Source organism: Pelobates fuscus, chromosome 6 (assembly GCF_036172605.1).
Source record: "Pelobates fuscus isolate aPelFus1 chromosome 6, aPelFus1.pri, whole genome shotgun sequence".
Classification (NCBI taxonomy): domain Eukaryota; kingdom Metazoa; phylum Chordata; class Amphibia; order Anura; family Pelobatidae; genus Pelobates; species Pelobates fuscus.
In genome coordinates, this window is record NC_086322.1 from 282,315,882 (window position 1) to 282,336,082 (window position 20,201).

At 38.6% G+C, this 20,201-nt stretch overlaps 1 protein-coding gene across 2 annotated transcripts in view; it reads right to left on the reverse strand.

The window, feature by feature from the left end:
- SLC4A1 (solute carrier family 4 member 1 (Diego blood group)) overlaps nt 1–20,201 on the reverse strand; it is a 51,607-nt gene that overhangs the window by 29,522 nt on the left and 1,884 nt on the right. The window contains exons 2-7 of one of the 2 annotated variants that reach the window (XM_063459303.1): nt 17,891–17,976; nt 16,417–16,501; nt 7,933–8,012; nt 5,535–5,715; nt 1,890–2,025; nt 1,140–1,221 (exon numbers count right to left, since the gene is read on the reverse strand). In XM_063459303.1, coding sequence (XP_063315373.1) covers nt 1,140–1,221; nt 1,890–2,025; nt 5,535–5,715; nt 7,933–8,012; nt 16,417–16,501; nt 17,891–17,902 — 576 coding nt within the window. In that variant the 5' untranslated portion in view covers nt 17,903–17,976. Of the gene's footprint in view, nt 1–1,139; nt 1,222–1,889; nt 2,026–5,534; nt 5,716–7,932; nt 8,013–14,647; nt 14,754–16,416; nt 16,502–17,890; nt 17,977–20,201 lie in introns of those variants that run through there. The other variant, XM_063459304.1, reaches the window with a different exon arrangement.

Below are 20,201 nucleotides of genomic sequence, written 5' to 3' on the forward strand. Positions count from 1 at the left end.
TTATTATTATTTTTTTCCCCTCCCCCTCCCTGCTTGATACATGTCAGGGAGGGGGGCTCTCACTCCCTGGTGGTCCAGTGGATGGGCACTGTGTCGGAGGGGGCTGGCAGGGAGCTCTTACTTACCTCTCCTGCAGCTCCTGTCAGCTCCCTCCTCCTCCGGTCCGGTCCGGTCAGCACCTCTGTCAGCTCACACTGTAAGTCTCGCGAGAGCCGCACTATGACCCCGTGGCTCTCGCGAGACTTACACTGGGAGCTGACAGAGGTGCTGACCAGACCGGCGCGGAGGAGAAGGGAGCTGACAGGAGCTGCAGGAGAGGTAATGTAAATTGCCATAATACAGACAGTGACTCGAGTATAAGCCGAGTTGGGGTTTTTCAGCACAAAAAATGTGCTGAAAAACTCGGCTTATACTCGAGTATATACGGTAATATCTAAAAAAATATATAAATACAAAAAAAAGGAGCAAACAGTAGTGTAGGGGTAACTCACCTACATCAAGTTAGATCATAAACCTGGACGCATTTCGCACCACAGTGTACTTACTCACACTGCTTATGAATAAGCAACTTGAGTGTTGTGAAACGCGTCAATTTTCACAGTCTAACTTGCTGTAGTTGAGTTACTCCTATACCACTGTTTATTTCTATGTATATATTTTTTTTTTATCATGATCATGTGTATAATATTTGATTATTACAACAGAGCTAAAAATTTAATGTACCATAGAACCTCCAGGTTTGAAGTGGGTAGTAACGTTCCAGGCCTGGCTGCAACATGTTAAGCCCCGGTTATACAGTTAAGGTTTTATTTTAATTGAGAGTTTGCGCTTCACTGATTCTGTGGATCCACCCCAGCTGTTTTTTGAGAAACTGGCACAGATTATATTGTAGACTGAAGACACTGCGAATTGGGCATAGCGGTGGTAAACTGGGGCATGGAGATAGTTTGTTGGCAGGAGAGCGAGTAGTTCAGTTCTTGAATTTAAAATCTTTATCTTATCGGCTGCTGCCTACTCTTATCCTGGCCCTCCTATATTACTATAATATAATACAAAAGTGCTAGCAGCGAGAACAAAAAACACTTTAAATATAAAATATACCCATGCAATTTATTTAAGTTTCTTATCAAGACCATTACCTTAGCAGTAACAGTTTTCATCTCAATCTGAAGTAATGGTTGCTTACTCTCAACGTCTCCTTTAAGCCCTTCTTCAGGATGGCTGTAAAATAAAATTGCCAGCGATTAATCAATTAAGTAACTCTTTGTGTGATGTGTGTGTGAATTCACACCAGTGTAAAAAAAGGGAACCTTTTATTAGTGTATGTGTATACAGTGTATAGTAAGGGGCTTGTTAGTGCATTATTAACAATAAGAAAATTAGAGACGGCTGCCTATGGCCCAGGGGTTAGACAGGGGTCCATTAATTTGCTTGGTTCCATTTACCATCCCAATGTGAAGAATATAGGGGAGGGCCCCTAAACTACCTTGGACCCTGTGCGATCTTAATCCTTGTCCTGGGATTATGTAGTATTGCTTTATTGATCCTGTATACGTATGCTATAGCTATCATTTCTATAGAATGAAGGTGCAGTGTATATGGAGACACATTTATGAAGCAGGGATTGCTGGTAATTGTAAAAAATAAAATTAAATGTAGAGAATGCCATCTTTTTATCCTGCAACTGGGTGCCTCCATCTTGGCTCCCTGACAATCAAGCTCCACCACTTGCACGATAGGTCGGCATAGAGAGAGTTGTGGGAATGAAACAATGTTTCTATTTTCCCTCTTCTTTTACAATGTCTGCCCCTGATTTTGTATCCAGTTTGTTTATGGTTAATATACATGGATTTCAACATATCCAAATTACGTGTCTTTCCACAACTTACGTGTGTTGCAGGAGAAGGGCTCGTAGGACCTCTTCCCGGTTATCAGGTTTTAAATGTTCTTCGTAAATCAGCTGATCGATAACTTGGCTGGCGATTCCAGGGAGAGTCTTTTCTTCAAGGTCCAGAAGTACCGTACCTGCAAGAAGAAGTACGATGGTCTCTTAGGGACGCCACAGAGTGATAAGAATCTTAAGGCCACGGAGTGTTAAGAAAGCCAGGTTATGCAAAAGGTCTTGGTGGTAAGATGTCTTTTTGCTGATGATACTAAGATTTGTAACAGGGTTGATGTTCCAGGAGAGATAAGCCAAATGGCTAATGATTTAGGTAAACTAGAAAAATGGTCAGAGCTGTGGTAGCTGACATTTAATGTGGATAAATGCAAGATAATGCATCTTGGACATAAAAACCCATATATTTGATATACATCTGAGGAAAGGGATTTAGGGGTGATTATTTCTGATGACTTAAAGGTAGGCAGACAATGTACTAGAGCAGCAGGAAATGCTAGCAGAATCCTTGGTTGTATAGGGAGAGGTATTAGCAGTAGAAAGAGGGAAGTGCTCATGCCATTGTACAGAACACTGGTAAGACCTCACTTGGAGTATTGTACGCAGTACTGGAGACCGTATCCAGGGCCGGTGCTTGGATTTTTAGGTACATAGGCGAAGATGCATTTTTCCGCCCCCCCACTCCCCCCCCAAAAAAACATCTTCACCTATGTGCCTCTTAACCAGCCCCTCTCCCCTCCCTGACCATTAATGGTCCCTTCCCTGTCCCTTAGTGTTCTTCTCCCCTACCCCCTCTTTTCCCTGTCTCTTGGTGTTTCTCTCCCATTCCCTCCCTGTCCCTTGGTGCACCCCACACCCCTTTAGTGGTCACACTCCCCTTCCTGGTGTGTCAGTGTGTACAGAGTGTAGCGGAGCGGGGTACAGGAGCTTCAGTTTTCTGTACCCGGCCGAACTGACAGGGAGTGCTCTCTCTGTGAGTACCTCCTGTCAGTCTGGCCAGGTACAGGAAACAGAAGCTCCTGTACCGCGCTCCGCTACACTCTGTACACACTGACAGTCACACACTCAATGACAAACACACAGACGTCACTGACAGACACAGACTCATTGATCTGACACACACTCATTCATTGACACTGATTGACACTCATTGACAGATACACTAATAGTCACACACAGACTCAATGACAAACATACTCTCACTGATTTGACAGACACACACTCATACACTGACAAACACACTCATCATACACTGACAGACACACTCATACACTCACATGCACACACACAGACGCACTCACACACACACTCTGTCACTCACAGACGCACACTCTGTCACTCACAGACGCACACTCTGTCACTCACAGACACACACACTGTCACTCACAGACACACACACTGTCACTCACAGACGCACACACTCTGTCACTCACAGACGCACACACTCTGTCACTCACAGACGCACACACTCTGTCACTCACAGACGCACACACTCTGTCACTCACAGACGCACACACTCTGTCACTCACAGACGCACACACTGTCACTCACAGACGCACACACTCTGTCACTCACAGACGCACACACGCTGTCACTCACAGACGCACACACGCTGTCACTCACAGACGCACACGCTGTCACTCACAGACGCACACGCTGTCACTCACAGACGCACACGCTGTCACTCACAGACGCACACGCTGTCACTCACAGACGCACACGCTGTCACTCACAGACGCACACGCTGTCACTCACAAAAGCACACACTCTGTCACTCACAGATGCACACTGTCACTCACAGATGCACACTGTCACTCACAGATGCACACTGTCACTCACAGACGCACTCTGTCACTCACAGACGCACTCTGTCACTCACAGACGCACTCTGTCACTCACAGACACACACTGTCACTCACAGACACACACTCTGTCACTCACAGACACACACTCTGTCACTCACAGACACATACACTCACACACACACACTCACACACAGACACATACACTCACACACATACACAGACACATACACTCACACACATACAGACACATACACTCACACACATACAGACACATACACATACACATACACTCACACACATACACATACACTCACACACATACACACACTCACACACACACAGACACATACACTCACACACTCACACACATACACTCACTAATTATTTTATAAATAAATATTTTCCACCCAGCCTCCCTACCTGTAATCAGACGCGGCGAGGGAGCTCTAACCTCTCTGCTCTGCTCCCTCGCGCGCTGCCTGTCTGCTGATACCGCGGGAGCCGGAATATGACGTCATATTCCGGCTCCCGCGGTATCAGCAGACAGCGCGCGAGGGAGCAGAGCAGAGAGGTTAGAGCTCCCTCGCCGCGTCTGATTACAGCACAGCCGCACGCAGCACCGGAGGCCGAGATGGTGGAAATCTTGCGCCCCCAGAGCCTGTGCGCCCTAAGGCGGCCGCCTGTGCCGCCTTATGGACGCGCCGGCCCTGACCGTATCTTCAGAAGGATATTGATACTTTAGAGAGAGTTCAGAGAAGGGCTACTAAACTGGTCCATGGATTGCAGGATAAAACTTACCAGGAAAGGTCAAAGGATCTTAACATGTATAGCTTGGAGGAAAGACGAGACAGGGGGATATGATAGAAACATTTAAATACATTAAGGGAATCAACACAGCAAAGGAGGAGACTATATTTAAAAGAAGAAAAACGACCACAACAAGAGGACACAGTCTTAAATTAGAGGGCCAAATGTTTAAAAATAAGTATAAGTATAAGTATTACTTTACTTAGAGGGTAGTGGATGCATGGAATAGCCTTCCAGCTGAAGTGGTAGAGGTAAACACAGTAAAGGAGTTCATGCGTGGGATAGGCATAAGGCTATCCTAGATATAAGGTAAGACCAAGGACTAATGAAAGTATTTAGAAAATTGGGCAAACCAAATGGGCCAAACGGTTCTTTTCTGCCGTCACATTCTATGTTTCTATGCACTAAAATTAGAGCTGTTGGGAATTCAAACGGAATTCAAAATGAGTTTCAAATTTAAGGCCAAAGTAGCCAAACTGGAAGCTTAGCTAAAGGAGGAGAATTTTTCCAGTTCAGCTATTTTGGCCTTAAATTTGAAATTCCCTGCATTTTGGTGGAGGTGGAGTTACAACTCCAGCAGCTAAGGAGTTAAACTATGTATGTTCAGTGTTTCAAAGCGAAACTGCAAAAACAAACTCCAGGCACCATGGCCATTTCAAATCACTGAAGTGGTCATGGTGCTTGGAAGTAACCCTTTAAATTATTCAACTAAATGACCACACATGCATTTGCCACTTAGATCCATCTACGTTTCTAAGCCCGTAGCTGTGGATATGTTCTACAAATACCAAGCCTCACTTGGCATAAGTTCTCCTGTCCAAGGTTTGGGCCTATGCATCCCCATTCCAAATTGGGCAACCAATACAACTGCATCTACTTATTCCATGACTGTGTATGGTTCTAGATAGGGACTGCCCAGGATGTGGGACACCATGAAAAGAACTTAGAACTTTCATGGCCAGTTTGACACTTTGATACCTTTGTATCGAAGTGTTGAGGTTGAGAAAACAGAACTAAGAACAAACCTTTCTTGAAGACCCGACGTAGCTCAGAGAGGCTGCGGAAGGTGAGGTAGGAGATGTGAGGATTTCCCCACTGCTGGTTTTTCTCTTGGTAATCTTCCTCGGCTTTCAACCATCGTGCAGCCTCCACCCAACGATGTTCCTTGTTGGTGTCCATTATTAACTCCTGCAGCTCTACGTACAGCTGGAGAAAGAGAAGGACATAGACTATTAAATGGATGATTGACAGTAGTAAGGTGGATAGATTAATGAAGCCAAAAAATTAGAAAACTTTGAAATAGGGATGGATTATACAAGTGTTATTGGAGATATAGGATTGTTGAAATAGAAGACTGGGGTATGAAAGAGAAGTTAGAAAAAACGTAATAGAAATAAATTGCTGGAAAGATCTGAATGGTCAGGACAATAAAGAAAAGCTGAAAAAATGAGAATTTTGGATGAAAGGAACATGGCATTGGGAAGCAAGAGGTCACATTTGAATCACAAGGGTTTTAGGGGAAATGGAACGCTTGCAAATTAGACAGAAGAAAATGTTCTGATACCATTCTTATACCTAGTTACTCAAATATCTCATTAGGGTGTTGATTGAGATTATTCAGATTGGCTCATAGAATACAAATGTAGTGTGTGACACATATTTTGTATATAAAATGTAGCAAAGAAATATATGGCAAAAAATAAAAAAAAACATAAAAATGAAAAAAACTCAAGAAAATATATATATTTTAAAAATAAAAAATAAAGAAATCATAATTCAAAGTTCTAATAAAACCAGAATCGCAACAAGGGATGTATAGCTCATAATAAAATGAGTTCATGAATATCAGGAGCAGAGTGGGTGTTTCTTAATATTAGGCCAACCCACTTCAGGTAAGTCTATACCTCCGACTATATGTTCCTGCACCCTGCATTAAGACGGTACTCTGCAGAGTGCTCACATGTAAAAGACATGGTACACCACTCGTTCACCCTTTAAGGACCAAAATTGAATAATCCATTCATTTAGTGGCAGCAGGCATCCGCAGTGCTGCTACCTGTTTAACTACTCTAGTGCAGTATAAGGTCAGTAACGAAAAAAAATCACAGCAAAAATAAATAAATAATTTAATGGATCTTTATGGAAGATATTAGAGCTGTATTGTGAATAAAATGAGCAACAATGTACAGCTTGGAATTTATATTTAATATACCATCTAACCCATACAAAAAATATAAAAAAAAAATTAAATTAAAAAACTCTAACTACCCCCTCCAAACAAAACGAAAAAAAATACACACACCTGAATTGTACGGCTACTACATTGTAAATGTAGTAAATGGCTACACACCTTGTAGAAAAAACATTTGTATGTGGGCATCACTTCCTTTCTCCTGTTCCTTCTAGACCCTCTTTTGACCCTCCACCTTGCACAAAATTGTTATAGGGCCAGGAGTTAGTTTTTGAGACCAAGAGAGCCCCCAAATAGCCGTTGCTTCAGTAAATGAAAAGATTAAAGTCCCATTGCCTTTTAAGATTGACTGGTGGAAAGACAGGAGGAGGAGGAGGAGGAAGATGGCAAGTATGCTACACTAATCTGGCTAAACCTGAAATTCTATGCATTCATTCATGTATAAACCACCCTATGCGGGCCTGAAGCAGAGACTGCGAGAATTTGCTGGTATAAAAATGTATATAAAAAAAAACAAAAAACACAAGACAAGGTAAGTATTAAAAGGGTCATACCCAAAATAGGGCTAAATGGCCATATGGTAGTGACACGTTTCATTTAGTCAAGGGTCAGTACCGTCTAGAAACAAAATGACCTCAAGACAGTGATGTGTAATGGTTTAAAGGTCAAAGCACAAAAGGCATTATTTAAAATAGAAAATTATATATATGTTTCCATCGCTTTGTAAGCCAGAATCCCCTCTTCTAGAGGTCTGTTTTACTTTTGTCAAACTTGGCTTTACGGTATAAGATTAGCCTGGAATGAAAGATTCTGGATTGGTGGATCCTCTTCTTGATGTGGAAGACATCTTCTTTAGTTTCGAACACTTTATCTCATCTTTTTTTATTTTTCGAAAAAAAAAATTTTTTATCTTAATCTAAATATTGCGTTAAAAAAATAAGTTCTTTATAATGGTAGTTTTCTTTGGTTTAAAAAAATGGATTAAAAACAAAAAGAAAAATCTTATTGTCGGATAGCGTTCAGAATATTCCTAAGAACTTCTACCGGCAACATTTTAGAATCCGAACGGACAATCAGAATTATATTTCCAGAGTAGAGAGGTCTTTTGAATATTTATTCCTCAAAAAAATACATTATGGTGGATAATCACAGGATTAGCAACAACGACAGTAAAGAGGTAGGATTTTTTTTAATCAATAGAGTATTTACAGATATTGTTCCAGGAGTCTCACCTCGGGCAGTCCTCTTTGGGGTGCAATATAGGATGGCGCCACAGGGGGGAAAAGAGGTGAAGGATTTCCCGAATCCTGAGCTGCAAGAAGAAACAGACGTTTATAAAATTATATTATAAAAAAATAGCACGTGGAACATGTATCACCACAACTTAAACTTTAAATTAGCTGCGGAGAAAATAAATAAATGATGTGGCGATTCCTGAAAGGCAGTGATAAAACCCGAATTAAAATATTGGACGGAGAGGACACCTCTCTTTCATAGTGATCTACAGAAGTAACTTGACTAGAGAAGGCCAAATATTCGCGCTGCCCTTGGCAAATTGTGATTTTAAAGTTTTTCCTAGCTTTTGATTAATCCTCGTGCTTTATTATGTTACTTTGGCCATGACCAACTCTGGGCGCATGCACTGGGGACATTGATAGTTTGATTGTTTGTCTTGGAGTTTTGTTAATCTACAAATAAACTGGTTCTTTTTTTAAGTGATAGCAATTTTCACAAGTTGTTGTATAAACAGAGGTCTAAGCGATATCAGTCAATCTCCAAATTGTTTACACCACTTTACAAGAGGAATTTAAAACCTGTCTCTAAAAAAAGCAGTATGGGTTATCAAACTATATTGATTTTCAGCAATTTGGCAAAATAATGAGCTCCGTAACCCTGCAATAAAGCTTTCCTGAACCTGCACACATTGCATTCTGCATTTACTGTATCAATGAGCCCTCATTTAAATATAAAACAAATTTACCGATTAGCTAAAAAGATTTACAAATATAAAAGTGGGATTTTTTTTTTATTTAATTTAATTTAAAAAAAAAAATAAAATCTTCAAGTAGTGATAATGTTAACATTTGTAGAAAAGTTACAAGAATTATGCTTTATGATCCAGGAAATGTAAATCTAAATTGCAAAATTTAGGCAAAATAACTGATCTGAAAAAACAAAACAAAAAAAAAAAACCATGATGCAATCACAGCTTGGCTAATTTAGCGAGATATTATTTTTCACTTGTATGTTTTTATTGAGTTTTCAGAGAAAGATTTTAGCATGACGTTTACAATTCAGATTTCCCATTTCTAGGGCAGAGGTGCCCAAAACGTAGATCCCCAGGTGTAGTAGAACTGCAACTCCCATGATGCTTTGTGTGTCTTTAGAATGCTTTAGAAGGACAAAGCATCATGGTAGTTGTAGTTTTAAAACATCCGAGATCTACCTTTTGGGCACCTCTGATCTAGGGCATTTTCAAACTTGTTCTCGTGTCCTCCAGAAAAATGAAAGGTCTTCTTTTGACTTAACATTGGAAGAGCTTCATATTTCATACATTCTAGGGGTCATCTTTCCAAAAAGGCATTTCTAGGAGGCCATATTGAGATAAATAATAAAATTAAAAACAGACTATAACTAAACTATTTTTAAAAAAAATATACAGTTATATAAAAGGTTCTACAGAAAGTTATGAAAATTGAGGAGGCTTCTTTACAGATCTTTATTTAATATGGTCCATTTTCTTTGTAATTCAGGAGAGAGGAACTGAAAGATCCTCCTCTATGACCTTGTAAGGTCAATTTAAAGATCAACGTTCCGTGAAGACTCAAAGGTGACCTTGGCAGAATTTAACTGGTATTGTCAAGCGAAGGATAAGATGGTATCATAATAACAGAGCAAAGGGTTATAACATTTAGAGGACTGCTCTTTAATGGAGTACAATATCCATAAATCTTTAACAACCAAAAACAATGAACGTTAACAGAGGTTCATGGTGCTCCGACAAGATTTTGGAAACAAATCAGTGTGCGTAACAAATGCATGAACTATGCTGTAATATTTTCAATGTTTAGTGATGGAATATATCAAGAAAGAAAAAAAAGAAAAAAAGGCTTGTGTAGATTTCTAAAATGGCCTTTGAAATTTTACTTCTTTAAAAAAAAAAAAATCTAAAAAAATTGTGATTATAAATAAATTAATAGAAAAACCATACGCTCATTTCTTGTTCCGTTAACAGGATTACTTAGTGAATCCTTGGCATGAGAATAATACTTGGACAAAAGTAAAATAAAAAATAAATTTAAAAAAATGTAGAAAAATGAGTAATAAAATAATCACACTTAAATAGGAAATGCTGTTAAAACATTGCACCGAAATTGATGAGAATTGCAATTTGCTTTCCTGATTCCTGAAAATGGTGGGGCACTCTGCTCCCTTAAAGTGATAATATAAAAATGATAAACCAGAGGCGGATTTAAATTTCATAGCAATGATATCATTTGTTTCGAAGTATTTGGGGATCAGTACACCCGTCTGGGGACATGTTATATCAGATGACAGTGATTTCAAACAGGTGACGAAACGGTTAGAATTCAAAATCTATTAATTGCCAAAACAAGATTAATCGTCATATAATACGATTAGATTCTAGTTTGGTGTTACGTTTCCCTGTAAGTTCAGTAAGGGAGGATGGAGCCAGATACCACAAGAGATTTTTAATTGTATTGTTTAAAAAAAAAATAAAAAATGCAGACTGTTTTTTTTGGGTGGGGGGTGGGGGAGTGGGGACCAATCCAGATAAATTTAAACATTTCACTATAACATTGAAAGAAAAAAAAAATATCTATTCTCCATAGTGTCTCACTTTGACTGGGAATGTAGGTAAATTCTAAAAGTTTCTTACAGTTAGAGCGTCAAGACCTGTAGATGCCAGGTTCAAACTATATTCAAGCCTAGACCAATATGGACAACACACATTGGTCCAACACAAGCTTACGGAGAAACGCAAACATTTATTATAGAACAAAAAATTAAATGAGATGAGAGATTGTTTTGAAACACCTTGGAGATTTACTTCATAGACACTCCGAAAGTGTGGAGTCTCAATTTCAGAAGAGAGAATAATAGGTTTCCTAATAGATGGTGACCTCTAAAAATAGGGGCTTTAAAAGAGACAAATTAACAAGTACACAGTATAAAAATGATTTAAACACACCAAACACCCTGTAAGAGAAATAATGGACCTTAAGGGCGGACTATCTATGGCTACAGAAGATAGACTGACCCTTCTCACCTGTCCAGCGTCGTCAAGTAGGATGGGGACAGGACTTTTAATTTCCTTTATATAATAACATCCCATTAGCTCCCCGTAGCTGCCCAATCAACGCATGTCCCTGAGTTGTCCCATAACGCAGTTATGGTGTCACCGATGCACTCTCTGTTTACACTAAATTAAAAAGCAGTTCACCCCTGCTTACTGTAAACACTTAGCGTAAGTTGGATGAACTCAAGTCACTTAACTCTTTCCATGTTTAAAATGCATGTTAAAACAGACAATATACAATATGGCTGCCATTGTAACCTTCAGTGCGTATTACACATTATATATTAATTTTATTAAGATAAAAATTACAGATCGTTAGAAGTAAATATTTAAATATACATATTCGTGTGTCGTATCTTTTTCTTGTTTTCATTTTATCCCTATTTTTTTTTATTTTTTTTTGTCGCCATCGAGGTGTGGAATAGATTTTAAACCCCTCAAGGACCCGTGTCGAAAACTTTCCGTCATGCTGACCTATTGCTTCTGAAGCGGTGTCCTTATGGAGATAATATATCAATAACTACAAAAAGTTATGGTTATTCCCTAAAATGTAAATTGTAGGGAATTAAAAAATTATTTTAAAAAAAGGTTAGGCTACACTAGCTGCATTGGAAACATTCTCCAAGTCATTTGTGTTTTTAGTTTGGCTACTTCGGCCTAGAATTTCCAAATCACATTGAATTCTTGACAATTTATATTATTTTGAATTCTGAACCCTGAGGTTAAAGGGTCACTCACACGATGGGAGGAGACACACACACCCCCACCCTTCCACCACCCCCCCCCCCTCCTCCCAAATCATTCATCTCTTGCAGAGTTGGCCCTGCTCATTTACAGGGTCACCTTTTACTAGAGAGTCTGAAATAAATACAGCGTTCAGGGCAGGGCAGTAATTATATTAACAGAGCCCTGCAGCATGCGTTTCCCTGTAACACTCCAATTTAAAAAGATTATAAGTGATCAATTAAAAAATAATACCATATATGCTTTTAATTTATGACCATGCTCCTCCCTAGCAGTGTTTGTTACGGAATTATTTTAATATTTATTTTCTCTTTGAAGACGGTATGTTTGCCTCGTGTATAAGGAAGAAAACTCAAAGTATTCAAATTATTATTATTATTATTGACCATTAGTTAACTTGTACTGCCCACCCAGGGCTGCTTTAAATGAACAGTGAAATCTTTCTTTTTTTTCAGTTTATTAAAAAAAAAATAATAACAATAAAAAAATAAAATCACAATTTAATTGTGTTGTGTTTAACACTTCTAAGGTACGTCGTGGCCATTATAAAAATAGCAAATCTCCGTTATTTAAACATGTCCATTTTAGAATAGTCTTTGTTGTTTTTATATTTCATTTAAACATTAGATCTTAATACCATAGCCGCTGCAGCTGAGCATGTCTTGCACTTTGTGAAAATGTAATGGTGATAGAAGCACTCTTACTTTGGTGTAATTTGGGGTATGGGATTGTGCACAAGTAAGCTTCTTTTTTTTTTTTTTTAAGTTTGATTTTCTAATACATAGGGGCTGATTACTAAACCCGTAGCTTGAGGCCAAGAGTAATGGGAGTCTGAGTGTATGGATAATATATATGTGTATTTAATATTATTTCAGTATAGCTGAACTTGTACTCACGGTTACAATAACACTAGAGTGGGGTACAAACGAATTGTTATGAATTAAAATAAATTAAAAAAATCTAAATATTACTACGACTTATCTCATTGAAACAATTAAACCAATAATAAACTCAACTGTGCTAAAGAAGGGATATTATTATTATTTTATTATTTATATAGCGCCATCAGATTCCGTAGCGCTGTACAATGAGATATGGATGTGTGTTGTATTGCTGGGTCTTTAGGTCTGACATGATGAACGGTTATGAACGGTTCCTTAGATTAGAAAAGACAATACGTAGAGCCCTGCTACTGTAGGACTACAATTCCCATGATGCTTTAATGTTCTAAAGTACTTCTAGAGCAGTACGGGGTCTACACCTGTTTTTAATCCTGGTGTCGAAGATACTCCAAGCCTGCCAAGTCACTCACCCTGTATCTTGTCAGTAAGCTACCAGCTGGCTGTCAGTCCTTGATGTAGGATTCCATTGAATGGAATGTTTTGAATCTGGAGTCTGGGTGTTTAGTAATGGTTTATTTGGAGTATACACAGTATACTTTCTGAACCCGTCCGTATAAACACACAATTGGCTGTAAGTACCTTGTAAACGTACTACACAAAAGCTTTAGTTATGATAATGACAGTGTCTGGTTTGGGAATTTGGGGGAAGACTGAGTTTAGTACTGAAACTACAAAGCTCTCAACCAGTTATTTGTGAGCCCTTAATGTTGAGCCAGGAAGTGACTGTATTTTATATAAAAACCCAGCACTGCCTGAGCCTGTCCTGATAATCTGCCGTCAAGAGGTCGCTGTACATTATATATAAACCAGCGCTGTCTGAGCCTGTCCTGATAATCTGCAGTCAGGAGGTCGCTGTACATTATATATAAACCCAGTGCTGTCTGAGCCTGTCCTGATAATCTGCAGTCAGGAGGTCGCTGTGCATTATATATAAACCCAGCAATGTCTGAGCCTGTCCTGATAATCTGCAGTCAGGAGGTCGCTGTACATTATATATAAACCAAGCACTGCCTAAGCCTGTCCTGATAATCTGCAGTCAGGAGGTCGCTGTACATTATATATAAACCCAGCGCTGCCTGAGCCTGTCCTGATAATCTGCCGTCAAGAGGTCGCTGTACATTATATATAAACCAGCGCTGTCTGAGCCTGTCCTGATAATCTGCAGTCAGGAGGTCGCTGTACATTATATATAAACCCAGTGCTGTCTGAGCCTGTCCTGATAATCTGCAGTCAGGAGGTCGCTGTGCATTATATATAAACCCAGCAATGTCTGAGCCTGTCCTGATAATCTGCAGTCAGGAGGTCGCTGTACATTATATATAAACCAAGCACTGCCTAAGCCTGTCCTGATAATCTGCCGTCAGGAGGTCGCTGTACATTATATATAAACCCAGCACTGCCTGAGCCTGTCCTGATAATCTGCCGTCAAGAGGTCGCTGTACATTATATATAAACCCAGCACTGCCTGAGCCTGTCCTGATAATCTGCAGTCAGGAGGTCGCTGTACATTATATATAAACCAAGCACTGCCTAAGCCTGTCCTGATAATCTGCCGTCAGGAGGTCGCTGTACATTATATATAAACCCAGCGCTGTCTGAGCCTGTCCTGATAATCTGCAGTCAGGAGGTCACTGTACATTATATATAAACCCAGCACTGTCTGAGCCTGTCCTGATAATCTGCAGTCAGGAGGTCGCTGTACATTATATTTAAACCCAGCACTGCCTGAGCCTGTCCTCATAATCTGCAGTCAGAAGGTTACTATACATTGTATATAAAGCCAGCCCTTTCTGAGCCTGTCCTGATAATGTGCAGTCAGAAGGTCGCTGTACATATATATATATATATATATATATATATATCCAGCGTTGTCTGACCCTGACCTGAGACTCCTAGCACTGTTAGATTTTGTAGTGGGATAACACTTATCAAGGGGTGAAAAGAAGATTTAACAACGATGTAATAAAATTGGCCACCTACTTTCTCGATATTGTCCTCCCTGACCTTTATCGTCCACCCGTCTCCTGCTATCCAGGTTATAGGAGCCACGGATTGCCCAAAACATGGACTGTCTGAAAAACAGACACAGGAGATCGTAGGAATTATGAATTTTGTTCAGTTTTCCTACTTATTAAACTCAAGCACCTCCTGAGCGATGCGATTGTTCATGAACATTTTGGAGATAAGAGGGACTTACAGTTGGCCATCATTTACAGTTTAAGTGTAACTGCTTCAGATTCTAAGTCGGCAGTAAGACATCTCTGAGTGTCAATAAATGACACAATATATGGTATTCTTGTTAACTATCTGATTCTTTGGACAATTAAAACAATATTCTATATTAAATTTTTAAATTTTTTTTTACAAATCTTAGAATGAAGGCTGAATAATGGTGGCTATTGTCAAGACTTGGACAGAAAAATGGGGGGAAAAATACAGTCCAAAGTTTCAGGTTAGACTTCTGACTAGACTCCCTTTAAATTTCACATAAGATTCCGAGATAATTACAATAGTAAAATAAAAGAACAAATCATAGATTAAAAAATAATTTAGGTTGTCATATCAGGTATTGACGTGGAGTTAGTTTCTCTTGGGACTCTGACCTCATGACTTCAGATTATCAGGATAAAGCCTGGTAGATGTGCTATGATCTAAATCAGGGATGGTGAAACCAGAATTTGTTTTCCAAATGGAGTGTTAAGAGTGTGTACGGACTCACCGACAGATTTTGTACAATGTGGATCTTTTCTTCTCCGTATGATCTGTGTGCCCTATACAAAGCAGAGACTAGGCCACATTATACCCTGAAAACATAACTTACAAGAAAAATAAACCGCCACTGAATTATATAGTTGACCTAAAAGGTAAAATATAGGAAACGAAAGATTGTTATTATTGGAGCATAACTATCAATTGTATCATGGTCAATGGTATCTGGACCATTCAATGAAAAACTGGACTGGATCGGATTGCTTTTATCCAAGTTTACTCTCCGCATCCCACCAATCCCTCTCCGAGCACGAAGTAAGAACGACTTGCAGGAAACGGTTGCCCCATATGTGGTGGTCCACAGGCAACCTCCTGAAATATTATTCCAAAGAGGAGCTCGAAAATAGACGTGGTATGAGCAGTCTTAGAATCTAGAGATACTACTATGACATAAAATGCATACCTTCTACACTTACATCATAATGCCACATGGAAAAATATAAGAAGGATTGACGGGTTGATACTTTACATCAGGTATGCGATTAGTCACGGTAGTATGAACGATCTTTGAATAGATCTATAATCGATTTATAATCGAAAAAGTATAGCGTACATGAAGTTACACAAGGAGTTCCCGATTTATCAACTTTATTGCTTAAACATTTGTCTTCTTGTATCCAAACCACTGAAATGTATATTCATAATCAGTCATTTATTTATATTTTCTTCTTCTGCGGTTTCATGTGAGTGAGGAGAATATGCATGAGTTTACCTATTTTAAGAAATTTATATGATGCAGTAATAATCCATGCAATACCCCTCTAATGTTGCAGAGAAATGAAATTATTGTAGGTCAACGTTCTAGCAACACATGTTACTATGAAGGTGGACTCTGGTGGACTTCTGAGACATTTTCCCTCAAACTGTCTAAGAGACGAGAAGTTAGAGAGTAAATTTTCCCTATTTGGTAACTGTAAGCTTTGGTAACCAGTTTTAGACATTTTTAATGAGTATGTTTATGCCAGTGTTTAATTACTTACCATCATCTTCAGGCTGGAAGCTCTCATCATTATCGTTGTATTCTCCAATATCAAGAGCCCCTTCCAGGTCTTTGTCATAATCACTCTTTAGGACAAACGAGAGAGTTAGCGGTGTGAAAATAATAGCAAGCCATGTTCTTGATATGTTTGTCTCTTCCCTTGGCCATCATTTCATGTAACTGCGTGAATATCGTACTAATCCTACGTTAGAACCTCTTTTAGCCTTAGTTCTTTGAATGTTTAAGAAGATTCCATCATGAGACATAACTAATCTATTACAAACATCACTTAAATCTGGACAGTGGTGATTAAAAAAAAAAAAAAAAAAAACTATCTTGAATTTTCAACTTCCACTGACTGTCTCTCTGTGATAGCCCAAAAAGCAATAATTGCTATTACGGGAGGTAAGGATTTTTGCAATGGACTATAAGGACCAGTGTTGCCAGTATTGGCCCTATAGGCAGCAGGTAAATAAAAAAACTGTTCTTAGCGCAAAACATTTATTTGTATAATCGAACTATATACCTACAGCTGCTCAAATATTTTTTTATGTAATTTAGAAGAACTCTGTTTGTGACCTCCATAAAAAAGGGCAGTGAATGGTTACAGTCAACACTCGTGTAGGTGTAATAAATAGCAAGCATACGTTAAAAATGGGAGGAATAAAATATGCTCAAACTAATCTCAGTGAATGAGTCTCTCTCTCTCTCTCTCTCTCTCTCTCATTGACTTTATCTCTGCTGTTAAAGCACAGCAAGCCATAATACATACTGCATTAGACAGCTCTTAGTACTTTATTGGACCGACAAGCCAGTGTTCTAAATTAGGATCATGTGCATCCAATAGGAAATGAGCAGTACGTGGCTTTAGTATATTATCGGATACATAGGGGTTATGTATAAAGTGCTGTGTTATGAAAAATGGTCTGAAAGTACTGAAAGTGGGGCACATTGCATTGGTGACTCCTCCCCTTTGACATGTTTGCACCACTTTTCAGAACAGACACTTTTTATACGTGACCTCCAAAGAATTTTTGAAACGCATAATCTGGAAAAAAAAAAACCTAAATCTAATCAAAATATGGCCTTGATTTAATATTTTTGGGCAAGCTCTTCAAATTTTTTTTTTATTTTCTTGAAAATATAAAAAAATATGAAAAATACATATCAATGTATTTTTTTTTAATATTAAAATAATTTTGAAAAGCGTATCACAAAAATATTAAAACCGAGGCCGGTATTGTAGATGGACTTTACATTTAAAAATGTATTTAATGTGTATATATAAATAAACATAATAAACTTGCAACAGCCCCAACAACAAAAACCCCAACTCCTCTCTCTCCAAAAAAAACTACAAAAAACTAAAAAGGACATAATTCAGAGATGAGAGATGTAATATTATGGAACAAGAGTTCAGGAATGATGCAACAGCGATGTGATTGGTTAGGAAGATTAAGTTGAGTGCTACTCACTCTGGATGTCATGTTGCGGTTGATTGGTTATATCCCTTGCCGATCCAGTTCCCAGCGAGGGGTGCACATAACACTCGGACTCAGACCTGCATGTTTGCAAGGAACAAATCGCACAATTAATGGGATGATAACTCATGTTGCACCTTACTGATGTCAAAACCCATCTAGTTTATTTAAGAGAAATGTAGAAGGTTTAAAAAAACAGAACAAAAAAGCACATGCATCATATAGCGTGACTCACTAAATAATAGCTAACACAAAGTTGTACATCATATTTAGCAGCGATCCTGTAATAACACTTCATTTGCAATAGTGAAGCATAATTACAATGCTGTTAATAATTGTATAAACGATTGCGATTACATCCCCGATTCACCTCCCAGACACTGTAAGAGCCTTAATTTGTAATTTGTCTGGTTGAGAATGATGGGATTTGCAGTCCCCAGCGGTTTAGGTGGAAGACCCTACCCCTAAATAGAATATCATATCCACAGAGGTGACATTTAGCTCGGTTACGTTGTGATTGGTGTAAATTCACGACAATTACCAAGTCTCTTAAAGGAAGTTAAAATTTTGGATTGCGCCATGTTGATTATAATGTTTTTAATGCACAACATGGAGGGCAGTGATGGATAAACATAAAACTGCATATTGTATGAGATTAACCCCTTAAGGACACTTGACATGTCATGATTCCCTTTTATTCCAGAAGTTTGGTCCTTAAGGGGTTAAACATTTTCTCTACATGACTAATTTAGCCTGAATTTTGTTCCGGTTTTTTTTTTTAAAAAAAAGCTTAATTTTGACATGTACTGCATATCCCTCGATGAGGGTTGGGCAACCTACAGCACTTCAGATGTTGTGGACAATGCCTGCAAAGCATCATGGGAGATGTAGTCCACAACATCTGGAGTGCCGAATGATGCCTACCCCTGCTTTAGGGGCTTCAGCTTCCCTATAGGATATATTTTACTGAATTACCAACACCATACCATATAGCTTTGAAGTTTGTTCTTGAGGACCCGAAATACTGGGTACAGTTAATCTAGGTATATACGCAGCCTAAAGTAGCTTGTGGGGGTTTCGTACAAAGAAACAAGGAAAGCATTCTAGATGTGGAACAATTACAAAAGAAACCAAAATAATGTTAAAGCTGGCTGCTGCATTTTTTTTTTTTTCGGGTTATTCACGAATGTGAGAATTGTCGGGAATTCAACGTAAATTTCAAATTTAAGACCGAAATAGATGAACTGGAAAAATTCTCTGCAAAATCAGCAGCGCTTTGAGTTCAGCTACTTTGGCCTTACATTTTAATTTCATATTGAATTCACTTGGAATTTTTGACAATTTTCAGAGAAAAACCCTGATTGATCCATAGATATATAAAATTCTTGCTAATGTATTTGAGGTTCATTTTTCAAGTATAGGATTGTAAACCTGTTAGAGGACAGGCTCTGTATTCCCCACAAACAGCTCAGGAATGCAGTGCAGCCGTGGGTATGTATCTGTATTCAGAACACTGCTTTATATTCACTGTTTATCCTTCATCAGGACTATGCGGTGCAATAAGTATAATAAAAAGTTAATTGTCTTAGAAAGGCTTGTGTGTCCCAAAAGGGTAATATATACATGTTTAATGACCAATTAAATTTAATAGAGGTGTAACCATAAAACTTCACTTTCTGTCTGTTTAGTAAACCATAAGGATTTTCTTTTTTTTTTTTACACTAATGTCATGACCTACGACAATGTACAGAGAGAGCAAAAAATAAATAAAAATAAATTCTTCCTGGAATGCCATTATTATTGGTTTCTAAATTCAGGAGTTTTTATGGCATTATATTTTGCAATGAATGTCACTCCCGAGTATGATCCAACGTATTTTGAGTCCACTGAACAGTATTTTCAAAGGCGATCTGATATCATCTGATGCACGTATGTTAACGTTGTCATGTTTTTCGCAATTCTGCGCAGTTAAGTTGTGGACCTGGGTCGCAGCTCTCTCTGCCTCGACTGATAAGACTGCTTCGTTAGAGGGAACTCCCAGCTACGTGAATGTCGAGATAAGAAAGACAGAGGATTCCCCCCGCCCAGCAACCTCATAGATGCAGTGCCCAAATCCATGCTTTAAAACGCGCACTCCGTAACTCCACAACCTAATCTAGCAACGCCATCAGTGTTATTTAATAAAGTGAGCAGTCCAAGAGAATTTCAAATTCAAAGTCAAAAGAGCCACAACAAATAAAAAAAACTCTACATCAGTTTAAATTATGCTATTCTGGCCTTAAATTTAAAATTCACTTTAAAATTC